Consider the following 15,798-nt stretch of genomic DNA (forward strand, 5'->3'; position numbering starts at 1 on the left):
GTTGCACAGCGTTAAGAAAAGCCAGCTACATTTTTCTGAATAGTGTTGGTGTCCACGGATCTTGATTTAGGTAGAGCATTCAAGATTGCTACAGGAAGATCTAGGTCTACGATTACTTACACGTGCAAAGTGCTGCTGCGGAAACAACCTTGGCAGGAAAAAGAATGGAGGTGAAGGGCAGAAGTTGGGTGACTATTTCTGCTTTTTTCCCTTCCTCAAACCTGTTAGTGTGTGAATTTCCCAAATTCAGCGATAAAACCATCAGAACAGTTAACACCAAGGAATTTGAAACATTAAGTAAATATTCAGTGACAATTTATTTTCTGATCATTATCATTTTACAAAAAAAGCAGGTATCAAAACGGCAAAGATTTTCATAAGTTCCTCACCAGTTTTACACAGCTGAACTGGTGTAAAATGTGAATGTAAGACACAGGCTGGCTTTGCTCCTGGTCATACACATTCAAGGTTATCCCTGGGCTGGGATGCACTGGGCCTTTGGAAATTTTTTATTTTAAAAAGCACCTGTCTTTTTCTGGGACTTGACTTGATTCACCCAAGTCACTTTGTACTGAAATATAACATGGAATGTGTACCTGCTGGGATCAGAAATTAATCTTTTCTGGATCCCATGTACCTTAACACTGATCAAGGGACTTTGCAATGGACACATTAGGCACCAGTCTACATTTCTCAGATTACCAAAAGGCAGCTATTAAATTATGTTAGCTACAATCATTTTTTGCACCCCCGCCCCAACATGCTGCAATGGGATTTATCTGTATAACAGCCCTTTCTACTTTTCCTCATCAGGATTTCAGGTCCCAAAAAGGAAAGCTTTACTAGGTTAAAGCCCAGGGAAATGGACCTTCATCCTTAAATATCCTTATTGTGTTGTGATGCCTTAGACAATTCTACAACAGTAAGACTCTCCCATTGTGGACCCAAGACTTGAATGATCAAAGGAAACCAAGATAAACCATAAATGTGAGATAGGAAAAAATACTCAACTCACTGGATGGATATTCTGGTTCTTTTCTGAGCCAGAGCTTGTTCTTCTACTGTACTTGTGCTGTAGGGTTCAGAGTTTGACCAGGAAAAGCATAGTCCAGTTTCCATTAATAGCTGCACCATCTTTTCAAACATACAGCTTACATTGAACACTGCCTGGTTAGCTAAAGAATTAAGACACTGCCCTGAGTCCCTCAGTATCTGCTTGGAAAGTCAGGTCAAAATCTGGCATGAAAATACATGAATGCAAATCATCTTACACAAAGACTTGTGTATATGTCACTGAAATGCTTTTGAGAGTACCAAATACTCCTATTAAAAAATAAAATGGCACCTCTATTATTACTCAAACAGCAAAAGGAAATCAGATATGCATATTTTGTCATAGATATGAAAGAGGAAGCAAGAAGGCAAGCTGAGAGATAGATGCTACCCCCAGGGCAGCAGTGACATTTGGTTGTTTTGGTCATTGTACCAGCATTTTGTACACCCACGGCAGGCAGTCACTGGCTGCTGAACTTAAACCGTTTTTCTGGCGGTCAAGACACGGACAATGGACCCTACACCTCCAGCAGCGAGAGCCTGAAAACAGAGAAGTAACAGTTAATACAAATAACAGACTTAAAAATAATAACACTCAATACAGTTAATACTCAATAACTGACTTAAGTGGCAATGCTTCAACGACAAAAATTCAAAAACAGACTCCAAGAAGAAACTGCAGAACTGGTATTAATTTGCAAACTGGACACTATCAAATTAGGCCTAAATAAAGACTGGGAGTGGAAGGGTCACAACAACAACTAAATTTCCCTCTGCTGTTACTCACACTTTGTCTATTGTTTGAAATGGGCCACCCAGTTTACATTGGCCTCATTACCACTACAAAAGTGATTTTTCCTCCCTTGGCAGTCTACTGTTGAGAACAGCCCACTTTCACTTTAATGGAGTTGTCTCGTTAGCACTGACCCCCACTTGGTAAGGCAACTCCCATCTCTTCATGTATTGTGTGCATATATACCTGCCTACTGTTTTCTTCCACTCCATGCATCTGATGAAGTGGTTTTAACCCACGAAAGCTTATGGCCAAATAAATGTGTTCGTCTCTAAGGTGCCACAAGTACGCCTCGTTGTTTTAGTTAATACAAATTAACCAATAACACAGTAAGCACAGACAAACAATTACTACTTGGACTTCAGTACGTTTCATCTGAACATCTCAAAGTGTTCTACAGACACTAACCGTCGGCACTCTGCAATAGGGAAGCATTACCACATTCATTTTATAAATGGGGAAATGGAGTCAGGCATTAGATAACTTGCGCAAGTAAGATTCACTGGGGGAGTCAGGACACTTGGGTTCTATTCCCAGCTAAATCCCCAACTTTGACCTTAGATTATACTGCCTCAGTGCAAGATGACAGTTTTTAGGAAATATGCAATGGCTCATTTTCATTCTTACCTAATGCATGATCAAACTTCACCTGTAAAGTCTGCATGCATCAATATGACATAGGAAGTGTGCACTAATTTCACATGGTTCCCTGGGGAACCTTGTCCTTCCCACCCCAACTGTTGCAATACGAACACTGGAATTTTAAGGGGAAGAAGGCTGATTCTTATTGGACTCAAGACAGAGTCATGGATGTAAGGATCTGTGCTAATGCAAATTATCAGGCCAAATGCGACTGAGACTTAACACACCTTTTCATGCCACTGCAGTAACACAGCACTGCTGTTGTCAGAGGGGCTCTCAAACCCTTTGTAGATGTATTTCATTAGCAGATCAACTCCATTCTTGTCCAGAGATTGTACTGCCTTTTCAATATCATTGGCTTTGAAAGAGATGAGAACTTTCAGAACAATGCTTTCTGCACGATCCTGTAAACAAGAGAAAAAGTCACAACCTGGAACTGAGCTGATCAATACTGACATGGTCTGCAGCCAAATGTTAATGATCTCTCAGCTCTCGGAGGTAGAACTTTTCTGTTCTTAACAATTCAAAAATGTTCGGCTAAGGTAGCTCAAACACATACCAAGTTGTCAAGCGTATTGTACGACAGATGCCCACATCTGCCCTACGACAGTATGACCTCAACTGACACATCTGTAATTCTAAATGAACTTCAATTTACAGCTAACATATGTAATTAATTTGTAATTAAGTTTTAGATAACAAGTTAAACAGTTAGTGCCCAGTTGGGTGAAGGAAGCTAGTCTCAAAAAAGAGACTAATTTTCTTCACTGGCTTTGTAACAAGCTTGTTCTCTTCTAGGTTTCTCTTTCTGCTCACCAAGCTTGGCTTTTGTTTGCAGGACTCCACCCACAGAACTGTATAAGGGCTGTACTGAACTTTATCACTGTTAATGTTCATGCACTGGAAAGTTCAAAAGAAGTTGGAACTAATAGGACTAAGGGTTTGATTGGCTTTCCTCTCACCTCTTATTTTACATTTTGTCTAGATGGACAGCTCTGCTGTGGAATAGAAGTGATCTTAAAGGAGTTTGCTCTCAAATTTCAGAAGTATTCCTACTCAGCACTGTTTGAGCTCTGCTCAGCTAATACCTTAGCTTTACTCTGCATTATCCTTCTCTTCCCCCATTGACTACTGTATTATAACTACCGCTTTAATTCTGTGTACATAATGCTTTACAAAATCCTTGGAAAACATCTTTAAGGCCCAGTCAGTATTACCAGCATGAAATAGTTCCTGGTAATATGATTGCTTAATCTACACAGGTCAACCCAAACATCTGAAGCTGCAGTTAAAAGCAGCTGAACTGTCACATCCATGCTGAAATACAACTGCTAGCATCAAATGCTTCAGGTAACGAGAACTGACCTTGATGCCATTTCTGGATCAAGAATTTATGTAGCATGGTTAGGTCCTTTCATCACCCATTCTGTAAGTATCATCCTTCCCCACCCTCCCAAAGTAATTTTCTTCCCCTGTTCACTCAATCACCACCTGAGAGGTAGCAATATAAAAAACCTTAACTGTCAGAATGGATTCCTCTTGTATATAATCCCACTGAGCAAGTACTGTCTGCAGTTGCTTCCCAAAGGAATTATAGCCATTATCTTTCCCAGTACACAGAGACACCCTGCAGCCATTTGATTTAGTGAGACTTCTCAGATATGTAGCAGAAATAGTAAGCAGAAACAGTTATTTGGTGGGAGGTTATATCCTAAAATAAGAATGAAGCCAAGAACAAGCTCACGAGACAGAGCTGCCAGATCTGCAAGTTCTCCCAAGGCTTTGGTGAAATCAGTCATATTTTAAGTCTTTTTCCAAGTGGAAAAAGACTTTGTACAATGGCACTACCTTGTACAGCAGATCTGCCCCATGTGTACTGAGTCATGTGTACTTCACTGACAGAAGTTTTAATACTTTACTACAGTGAGCCCTGCAGAAGCAACTTAACTGTGGGCAGCAAGTTAGATTTGTTTGCCTCCTACATCAGAATTACAGTAGCCCCTATGCAACCTCATTGTCTTTATATTATTCCTTCAATGACACCAGAGCAATTGTAATGAAAGACACATTGTCACAGATGTAAAAGAAGGCAAAATTACCGGCAGAATCTCTTACTTGATGATGCCCTTGATACCAAGATTGGTAGGTGATTCTTAGACCCCCAAGTAAATTTGTAGGGCTGGCAGTTGGTGGAGAAAATCTTTACTGGGAAGTTTGTTTGTGACAGTAGACCAAACATAGAATCCTACAGATATATTCTTACAGAGTGAATGCTTAGAGTAGAACTCCACTCTAAACAGAGCTGTGTGGGTGGCTACAGTACGGTAGATTCCTATAGCTTATCTGCGCATCCATAACACTCAAAACTAGTTTTTGAGAGCCTTGTCCGACAGGCAAGTATGTGTGCACAGTATAGTCAAAGCTCTCCTCAAAATGGGAGTGCTTATATTTTCTAAGTTCTTATTGTAGCTAGAATTATGGACTAGACACAGTAGCTGATCAGTGCCTACTGTTTTGGGTCCTTTTTCATAGGCCTACTTGGGCCGAATATAGTTTGGCAACAGGAAAATACTTAATCAGTCTCAAAGAGAGGGCAAGGAGAATTAGGAGAGAATTCATAGTATGGCATATAAATGTGAGAGTTATTGGCTACTTCACCTTTACTGCTTGGTTCTTGGTGTTGATTGGAGGATTCTTCAGGGCTGCCTGCAATGCAGCCATCATGTTCCCTGTGAACAATGGTTAAGGAAAGACAGGGAAACAAGGACCTAGAAAGCAACAGAGCTAGTCACAATACAGTGGGGTTCACATGTAACTTGTTCATTACTAGGAATATCAGCGATGGAGTTGCTAAGAGAACATCTTCCATATTGAACACTTCAGTGGGTGCAACATAAGGTGGCAAATACTAGCCAATTACTGAAATCAATGGGACCTGTACTAAGGTGGTACAGTTTTCAGTACTGGAGAGCACCAATCATGAAACAAGGATCCAAATAATAGAAACATTTAGAATTGGTCTAATTTGGAATTTCTATCTTCAAACATCACACATAATGGCAAAATATCATCCAACAAGCTATAGCATAGCTGTTTGCACAATACAGAATGATGTGATTGCTAAAATAAACTGTTAGTGGGAACATCTGTGCCACATAAATTGGAAAAATACCATCAGTCAGGACACCAGACTAAACATTGGTAGGAAAGGAAAGGTCAATCTGTCAGTCAATTCATCACAATGTAGTTGATTATGATTTGGGAGAGTTTTCTATTCAGATCGTATATTACATCCACCACTGTGGTATCTAGAAACCTCCCCCACCAGTGCATTAAGTAACATGACTAATGTGCACCACAGATGGAGTTCATTATAGAACAATGAGACTCCAAGACTGCCTCCATCAATGTCATGAACCAGGAGGAGAACAAAACATGCTCTAGAGACACAGATAATTCAGGCTTAGCAGCCCCCACTTGAATTTTCGTAAAGGGTTTCACAGTTCTGAGCACAGAAATTTGCCTTTCAGTTTTTCCCCCCCACCTCCCCAGGAATTGCCAAAATTGAATCACAAAACCCATTAACCCTATGGGGTTCAGCCTCGCCTTGAAAGGGCACTACTGAAGCAAAATGCTTTAATATGTGGAAGTGAAAAGGAATTAGATTGTCACAGACGAGGTGCAATTATTCCCATAAAAGGAAAACCACACAGCGTGCACACTTCCTCCAACCCTGAAGCCTAAGAAGGGGGGTTTGAGGGCAGGGCTTTCTCTCTGTCCCTCCCTCCTGCTCTCATGAGGTCAGACAAGACCACATCCTCAAGTGCGTACGCGCCCGAGAACTGGAAATACAAAAAAAGCTGACCGATATTAACTTACATAAATAAAATTGTACAGGGCAACGGTCTCCATGGATAGCACGGTGCTCAAGCCAGGGATTAGACAGACACACACTAGGAAGTTTTACATTGTTTGGAAAATATTTCATTGAAAATCTATTGTTGTTTAAGAACCCAACACACCTGAGTTTTAATCTGTGTTTCCTACTCCTGCACTTGCACTCAAAGACGACAGTTATTTATTTCATTCTGTGGGGCTAGGTGGTACTGGCTGACCTTACCCAGTCTGAAGCCTGCCCTTAGGGAGCCACAGATTTACAGGGTAGACTAGTTCGAGAGCGACAGGGCTGTGATGAATCTGAGCAGGGGACATGGAGGATCCTCCCCCCTGCCCAGTAACTTTCCAGGCCAGCAAAGCCCTGGCACACTCAGTGCAGGGTGACACAGGCGAGCCCCACCCGCCCTGCCTGTGCCCTGGGCATCCTACAAGCCTGGTAGGCTCAGTATAGGGCTGGGGACCGCTCCGCGCCCCGGCAGAGAACCGGGCAGGGCAGGGCAGGGCAGGGGGCCAGTCCCCTCCTCCCCTCGCGCTCCTGGCCTCAGTCAGCGGCCAGGACTCTTTCCCCGGCGCTGGCGGAAGGATATTGCCGCAGGCAGGAATCCACCTCGCCCTCGTCGGGCCCGGCCTGGCCATCGCCTCCCTCCTCCTCGTCCACGAATTTGTTCTCGTCATACTCATCCACATCCACGCGGCGAAAGCGCGCAGAGGACACCGTGTTCTTCGCCATCACCCCGGAACCTGCCGGCGCCTCCCGGCCGCTCCCCTCCGCAGGACGGTGCCCGCCCCCTACTGCCCGCAGTGAGCAACACCGCGCATGCGCAGGGAGTAGAGTTTCTTCCGCCTCTCACTTCCACTCACGCGCAGGAAAGATCGCGCTCGATCGATCATCTCTTCCTACGTAATAGCCATGCGCGCTTGCCGTTCGTGGGTGGGAGCATGCGCAACACAACTGCGAGTATCTTTTTACGCATGCGTGTTTTAAATTCCGCACTCCCTCCTCTAGTGCGCATGTGTTCTGAACAGACTTCCTCTTTCTCCTGCGGCATCCGGCAGGCCTTGCGCGCAGCCGTAGAGAAGGCAACCCTCAAGTGGGCGGAGGAAGGCAGGGTCCGGGGAGGAGCAGGTGAGCTGTTGCGATTGGTCGGCAGGGGGTGGTCACGTGTTCTCCCGGGTGAGGAGGGCCGTCACCATAGGAGCGGTCCCCTGCAGCTAACGGGCGCTGTATGGGGGCGAGCGGCGCGGTGCGGCGCGGCGGTCCCGATCCAGCCACGCCGGGTTAGGCTGAGGCTCTGCCTGCTGGGTGGGTGTGAGCCCCGGGTACGCACCGGTGTACTGGGTGCGGCTTATCTCCAGCAGCCCGGTGTGGCCCGCCCCCGTCTGTCCTCAGGGGCTACTGCAGGAAGGAGGTCACTGCCCCCACGGCCTTTCTGCCTCCCCTCCCGCAGTGCTTCTCTAGCGCTTTCCAGTGGGACGCCCCTGAGTGCTTCTTGCTGCTAATTCATTCACTCCACCTAGCTCCCCGCGAGAAGGGTTAGCGCTCAGAGCCCTACTTTGTAGATGGGGAAACTGAGGCACAGAAGCGCCCAAACTTTCACCAGTGCCCCTTGATTTTTGGCTGCTGCAGTTTCTAGGTGGGCAGGTTTTCAATTTCACTTGTCTCCTCTTTGAGCAGGTATGCTCGGTGTTGCTGGACATCTGGCCCAAAGTGTCCAAAATCAGGCTCTTAAAAAATTGAGATAATTACAAGAATTTGGGCTAAGAGAGCTACTCATAGTCATATGATGAATCAGTGGCAGAGTTGAGGCCAAAACCCCAAAAACTTGACTCCCAGTTCCTCCTCTTCACTCCAAACAGTAATCCCTTCCTTTATATTGATATAAATATTTTAATCAGTTGTCTTTAATATATGTTGAAATGAGATTTGAGGTATACATTATATTAGTATTGTATGTTAAATGGACATTGATAAGTAGTTTGAGTTCAAAATCTGGGATTTACAAAAAAGAACTTTACAGAATCTAATATGAATCATAATGCTTTCCTAATAATAATAAAAAAATAATTTAGGACATTAAACTTAGTCTTGTGGTGCTGGGAACCCAACCTCAAAAGCCTTGTGCTAATACATAACAAGGAGAAAGTGAAATTGACCAGCCAACTTTTACTGTGCAAGCTGAGTGAAATACAGAAAATAATACAGAAATAGTAAAAAGTACATTTAACCCCCCTGTTTTAATAGTCTGACATAAACATAAACAGATATTCTTTTAAAGTAAGATTTTTATCATGCATTCCCTTAAATAAATTTGTTCATTTTTCAAATAATTGTATATACATTAAGAAGTTCACTTTAAAATTCCAGTCCATCTCCAACTGAAGACAATGGAAAAACTCAATCGGGATTAAAGAGGGCCCCAAGTGATTGCGTGTTGTTAAGATGTAGAAGTAGGGAGTTCTCATACTATGACCCCTAACCCTGCAAAGATTCATGCAAGTGAGTTGTCCTCCTGAAGTGAAATCACGCAGCACCTTGCAAGATCAAGTGTCAGAGTGGGGACTTTGCACCTCTTGGATGCAGAATTTGTGTTGCTGTGTTACATGGACATGTGAGAGGTTGAGTATTATTTGAACCCCTACAGAGAAGTTATGTATGGTAAGGACTAACAATTAGATTCTTAATGCTGGGGTCACAAAAATAAAAAAGATTGATTTTTACAGAATTAATTGGTGTATTTTTGATTAAGGTTTCTGTAAACACTCAAAGCCACTTTTGCTACAGATCAGAAGTTACCAGCTTTACTATAGAACGCTGCAATTAAAACACTTTAAATATTAATAACAAATATATTGTATTACAACAGTGAAAGCACTGATCTATAAAACAACTCACTCTTCATACTCTATATTCTATCAGCACCACCTTTTAAAACTTTATATGAAAGAGATCTCTTTGGTGTTCCCTCAGTTTTATTTTTTATATATTTCTAATCCTTTTATATTTTTTAAAATCTAATTTAAAAATCATATTACATGAACTTCTGGCTGATGAGAGGTGGCAGCCTTGGAGGGTAAAGGCTTTTTTATTCACAGGACAGGTAGTGGGAGTATAGTGTTCCCCCATGTATATCCACCCTTACCTGAAGGAACCACTTTTGGGATTCAGGCAGTGTTTGGTCTATATTGTCCATTTCATCCTTACCTTATGCCGAGGCTTTCAACAAGGATACTAGTTACGTTGACATCTTATATGCTGTGGATACCTCTCCAGTGAAAATCTGATTGAGACTGTCAACTTCATTTATTGTAAGTCACTAAAAGTCATTGGCAGGTACTGAATTTTTATCATTACTGGCCTAGATTGGATTTAAACAAGTGTTCTAAAGGTAAAAGTATCCATATCCTCAACATCACAGTTCTCTGAGCCATCTAGTCCCTCTATGTATTAACTTTCATAAGAAATGGATTTACGTTTTTTTTTCTTTTTTCTTTTTCTTTTTTATTTTTTGCCCTTTGGTATCTGTGGTCTTGCTACTTAAAAGTCGTTCAGTGATTTCTACCACCTGAACAGGTCTTCCATGGGAAAAGGTTTGGGAATGATTGGTATCATTAAATAACTCCTTAGGCATCTTTAAATGCCTTACAATATTTTTAGGTTTGGGATATAAATGTTGCCCCCCAAAAGGCAGAAACTTGCTCGTTAAAGGCACCAAATGGCTGTGACTCATCAGTGGTGGCAATCTGCCATTCATCATTTGTGAAGGTTGCTGAGACGGTGTGTTAGCAAAGTAGTATTGCTGCAAATTCTGCTGAGGTTTTAGATTTTCATATGTTGCCTGGGGAGATGCTTTCATTAAATAACGTTTCATTCCTGTTATGTTGTTAATTTTATGTGAATTTTGTTGGTCAGCTAATGCTCTTGCAGGTAAAATTGGATGATAAAGGGTTGCTTCTGGCATACCACTCACAAAATTGTAAAGGAGGGAATGCCAGACCCCACCACATAATGAGTTCAAAGTCACGTGAGGCCACAAGCTGGCAAGGCTTTGTAAAGCTTTGCAGTTCCATATGGACATGGGGAAATCATCCTCAGTGTGATAAAGCTGAGAGAAATAAATACAAAGGGTAATGTCTGGGTACTTTGACAAGAAACTGTAGATCTTGCTTATGCAGCAGTGCTCAGCCTCATTACAAGGAGAGTAGTTTGAATAAAGAATTATGTACCCGATGCTGTCATAGTCATGTGTAACTGCATCCAGATAGCCGCCCATCTCAAATAACATGGACTCTGGGTGGATGTTATACTTAATGCAGTTGGTTGCATGGCCCTTTTGGACTAATGTCCCAGAAAAGCTCCTCAGTTCATAGAATATAAGGTGTTTGTTTTGCGGACTCATTAGTCCATATGGGAATCCAAAGGCCTTATGAAATTCCATATAAGGGACTCTTGCTTCTTCACCTGTTTGTATATGATAGGGGCATTTGGGACAACTTTTGCTCAGTGTCTGCCAATAATAGGGCTTTACTACTGTTCCTTGATTTGCCAGATATTCCTGGAACAAAGTTTCCCTTTCTGGGTTCATACTGTACTGGAAAATCTCCCCACTCATATTTCTGTAATTGACAGTCCTGAAAGAAGAAAAAAGAACTCGTAATTTATCCCTCCCATTTCCTTTGCTCTTACACTGCAAACATTAAAATGCATATTTGCCTCTAAAGAATAAGCTATTGCACAAGTACAAAAGAGAGCTTTGTGGATTGCAGCTTCAAGTGACGAGAGGGCAAGTTGGCAATACAAGTTTCAAGATTGTCCTTGTCTTTACATGCCTGCCTTCTGTGTTTAAAATAAATTAATCAGAAAATCTCTCTTCCTGCTACTACCTCCCCTCCCACAAAAGTACAAAGTATATAATAAAAGCATTGCATACTTTTCAGAAATTGGATCACTAGATTTGCTGTATGCAATCTGAGCACAATCAGATATTTTAAAAAAGGTATAATTACCATCAATACATCTCCAGACCAGGACAGTAGTCAATGTATATGTAGTCCACTTCACAGGCTTTCCTGAGTCCAGTTGTTGATTCCCATTTTAGTCTAATAAATATTACAAACTTCAGGGGGTAGGCGTTAAGATCATTTGTTCAACTGGTTGTTTTTTCTCATCTCCCAAAGACCAGCATGTAGTTTTGTTATATAACTTTGAGGCATGGCAACCCTACTAATCATGGTGAAGACTCTAAAGACAACTTCATTTTGATGTTTGCACTTGCCAGATGCTAGGATACGCAGACACAAACAAGACTTTTTCATTGTTTGTATTTCAAACAGTCTGCTGGGTTTAGCTTTCTTTCCTTTGCCTGTCACTATTTCCTTTTCCCTCTTCCTTTATTAAGTTCCTTTAATTTTTTTCAGACATTTTGGTATAAGTGGCTTTTTGGGGTGGGGGTGGGAATAAAAGATGCACAGATAGAATAAACCAAAATATTTATTTGGCATATTGATACAAAGTAACTATTTATTATTCATCTGCAGTGGCAATCTGACAGAGGCGCCATTGTTTTAGGTATTGCACATACACGTAATGCAAAATAGTCCCTGCTTCAATCTTGACTTTGCTAAAGTCCTTGCCTAGGTTTATGATCATTGGATCTTTAATAAGTGTGTAAGCAGTCTGATATACAGTGGGCCAAATCATGCTAATCATACTCTAAAAAAACTCCAAATAGGAGTCAATAGGAGTTTTGCATAAATTAAGTAAGATGTGGCATAAAAGATGCTCTCGCTAATTATTTTCCTGTGTCAGTTGGATCCAGTCACTTCCTTTTCAAAAAGCTCCAGTGGGCTCCCCCTTTCCCACTGATTCAAGTTTAAATTTCCCATCATTGCTTTCAAGGCCCTGCTTGGCTTCCCTCCTTCCACCTGCATCATGGCTCTTATTACATTCCCGCAAATCCTCTTTGCTCTGCTGACTGGAACCTCACTACTACTTTTGTTTCCTTGTCACACTCCTGTCTTTGTGCCAAATTCATAGCTTTTTTATGTGCATGGAACAATCTCTTGAAGTAGGTCCTCATCTGCTTCTAATTAAGGGTCCTCCTAAAGAGTCTCTTCTTGAAGCCCACAAACACTGTCCTTGTGATCTTGAAAATATTCACTGAGTGTCCTGTTGTGTTCAGTCTTCTACGTGTCTGTCTTGATCACTGTAATTTCATCAGGGCAAGGACTCTGTATCCGTTTTCTACGCTGATGAGCACATTGGTGCTTAAATAGTACTCATAATAAAAAAAGAGTAGTTCTGAGGAAGAAAAAATCCTCCAGAGTGTGAATAAACACCTGTTGAGGGGCTTATCTGCACCTGTCTAGACCTCCTGCAGTTTGCCAATACTAGCAAACAGAAAAAAGATGAAGCATTTGGAGAAAGGTGTGTGTTACTGTTGCCTTCCATGACCAGCGAGACTGGCCACAAGATGGCATCGTAGCACACAAGTGGTGTTGAGTATTTTATACTCACTGGCCATAAAAATGGTTTGAACTTTATTCTGTGGTGTTTGCAGTGTTGCTGTAGCCACGTCAACTTTATTTTGTGTATGCAGTGTTGTTGCAACCATATTGGTCCCAGGATGTTAGCAATACAAGGTAGCTGAATTAATATCTTTTATTAGTCCAGTAAAAGATATAACCTCACCCACCTTGTGACTTTACTATAACATTTAACAAGGTGCTGCCAAAGAGACCTTAAGGTTGATCTCTTCCCCTAAAACTTCATGTAGCTCTGATACAACAACAACAAATCTTCCAGCCTCCCAGATTAGTGCTGCAGTATCCTAACTGAGGAGCTGGGAGCGCCAGGGAAAACCATCAAGGACTCTGGGTTTAATTGGGACTGTGTGCATGTGACCTGAGTGCATATATGCATCTGCCCTCTCCTTCCCTGCCAGCTCTGTCCTTGTGAGCCTGCAGGGGCTTAAATTGACAAGGATCCTGCACCGTAGTGCTTCAGGCTGCAGCATTCTCATCAATTTAAATCCCCTGCCAAGTAAGAAGAACAGAGCCGACAGGGGAGCGGAATCCAAATGAATCAGTGAATATAGCAGAGCTCTGCTTCTCATTTGCCACATACACTATTCTCGTAGTAGACGACTGTGGGTCAAAAGAGGAAGGGTGGCAAAAAAAAAAATCAAAAAACCCTCAAGCAAAATGAAACAAAACTTACCACTCAGCAGGTTCTGAGGACAAGTCAGCATCTGTGCTTCGTTTTTTAAATTGTCGTCAAAAAAAAAAAAAAAAGGCTAGATGCCAATTTAGTTGTACAAACTCTATTTAACTTTCTTAAATGTCCAGGTCTGGAAGCAGCTGGTGACCTTATGGAACTCTCCACAAAAAGAAATTTTTGTCAAGTGTACAGCTGTAGTCAATAACACTGAGCACTTACCTAGCACATCTCATCCTCAAAGCACTTAATAAACATTAGCAAATGGTTTAGTGGTTAAAATACAGAATGGGGAGAGGGGCACTGTCAATGAGTTTTGGGGAGACAAGGCCCTGCACCCCCGGCTTCCTGCGATTCACCATGACTCTCAGCCAGCCAGTAAAACAGAAGGTTTATTTAGACGACAGGAACACAGTCCAAAACAGGTCTTGTAGGTACAGGCAACAGGACTTCCTCAGTTAGGTCCATCTTGGGGTGGGGACGGTGTCCTAGGGAGGCCAAAGCCTCCACTTTCCCGGTCCAGGAGGCCACCTGATATCTTTGTTCTCCAACACCTTCAGCTGGCGCCTTTGCAGAGGAGGGGCCCAGGCCATCAGTTGCCAGGAGACAGGGTGTCAGCCATTCTCTGTGCAGACAGCATCACAGTGACCCCCTAGGGCTCTGCAGCAATCACATACCCCTAGACCAGGGGTCGGCAACCTATGACACTTGTCTGTCTGGGGGCAGAGGTGTGGATAAGGGTGGGACAGTCAGGGGACAGGTAAGAGGTAGGTTCATAGGGGGGCAGTTAGGGTGGGGGGGGTCTTAGGAGAGGGCAATCGGGACAAGGAGCAGAGAGGGGTGGGGGGGGCGCAGCTGCTCCCTGCTAGCGGCGCTGTCGCCTTTGCAGGGCTGCTGCCCCCCTGCACCGCACCGGCTCCTCCATGGGCTCGCTGCTGTCGCAAGCGGGACGCTCTGGCTCTCCGGTGCCTCCGGAAGGCGGCTCCTCCCCGCCAAGCTGCTGCAGCAGCCCAAGCCCAGCAAACCCATTGAGTGGACTCAGGGCAGGGGCCACCTGGGTGGGGAGGGGAGGACTTGCGGGGGGGCTGTGTACCCTCCAGGGGATTTCAGGGGGTGGAGAGGGGGGGACCTGGTCTGCGGAGCAGCCCCTGGGCATGGCTGGCCCGTGGGGTCTATAAAGGCTCATTGGGATTTGCCCCTCAATGAACTGATCTGAAGGGGTGAAGGCAAGGTAGAAGTTTCACCTAGGGCACAAAATAGCCTTGCACCGGCCCTGCCCCAGGGGGTGCATGCACCCCAGGTTAAGAACCACTCTGATAAGATCTGCATTTTAATTTTATTTTAAATGAAGCTTCTTAAACATTTTAAAAAACTTGTTTACTTTGCATACAACAATAGTTTATAGACTTAGAGAGACTTTCTAAAAACATTAAAATGTATTACTGACACGTGAAACCTTAAATTAGAGTGAACAAATGAAGACTCAGCGCACTGCTTCTGAAAGGTTGCCGACCCCTGCCCTAGACACTCGAGAAATGCATTGAGGAAACTGAGGCATCCACACAGCACTCAGAGAAAACATTAAGAACATTCCCACTTCGTCACAGGCACTATTCCCAGCATTGCCCCTCTGATTGTGCCACTGGGCTGGATTGCTTACAGGGACAGTGGCTTCTGATTCTGGGAGCCTAAGTTGAAACACTGAATCTGATTTTTTTTTTTTTTTTTTTGCTGAGCACTCAGAACTCTAGTTGAAGTTAATGGGTGCTGTGGATGCTCAGCACTTGTGAAAGTCAGACTCAGCGTGTATCAAATTGGACACTTAATTGAAGCACCCCAAATCAGTCATCATTTTTGTTAGCCTTAAAGCCAAATTTTACAATCCTTACTCAGGAAAAAATGCTGTTGATTCCAATGGGAATTTTGCCCAACTACGGGCCCAGGGTTTGGTCCTATAGTTCTGTGTCTTTTCTCCTTCTGAAGAAAAGGGCTATAGTAGTTGTATATGGCACCTTGCAGAGGCATGGGGTTGTGAGCCAACAAATTAATATCTGTAAAGTGCTCTGAGTTCCTTAAATTATGCTGTAGGAGAATAAATATTTTATTTATTATCCTTAATTCTGTTTGTTCATAAAAATTAACCAGTGCACAGGCTTAGGGAACAATAAGGACCCTCGGAAGTCTTCTTTTGTTGTGTCTG

The 15,798-nt window shown here is 43.0% G+C and overlaps 2 protein-coding genes across 4 annotated transcripts in view; one reads left to right on the forward strand and one right to left on the reverse strand.

Annotated features, from left to right (window-relative positions):
• Positions 1-298: 298 nt before the first annotated feature.
• On the reverse strand, positions 299-7,226 carry ARPC5 (actin related protein 2/3 complex subunit 5). The gene is made up of 4 exons (XM_050961495.1): positions 6,971-7,226; positions 5,147-5,229; positions 2,716-2,892; positions 299-1,593 (listed from the first exon to the last, which is right to left on the reverse strand). Exons 1-4 carry the CDS (start codon positions 7,113-7,115, stop codon positions 1,531-1,533), a joined length of 468 nt encoding a protein of 155 aa, XP_050817452.1. The 5' UTR covers positions 7,116-7,226; the 3' UTR covers positions 299-1,530.
• Positions 7,227-7,246: 20 nt separating this feature from the next.
• RGL1 (ral guanine nucleotide dissociation stimulator like 1) overlaps positions 7,247-15,798 on the forward strand; it is a 410,246-nt gene continuing 401,694 nt past the window's right edge. For all 3 annotated transcript variants that reach the window (XR_007775373.1, XR_007775376.1, XM_050961415.1), the window contains exon 1: positions 7,247-7,511. The gene's annotated coding sequence lies outside the window, so the exon portion shown is untranslated. The remainder of the gene's footprint in view (positions 7,512-15,798) is intronic.

The sequence above is a fragment of the Gopherus flavomarginatus genome, chromosome 7, assembly GCF_025201925.1.
Source record: "Gopherus flavomarginatus isolate rGopFla2 chromosome 7, rGopFla2.mat.asm, whole genome shotgun sequence".
NCBI classification, from domain to species: Eukaryota; Metazoa; Chordata; order Testudines; family Testudinidae; genus Gopherus; species Gopherus flavomarginatus.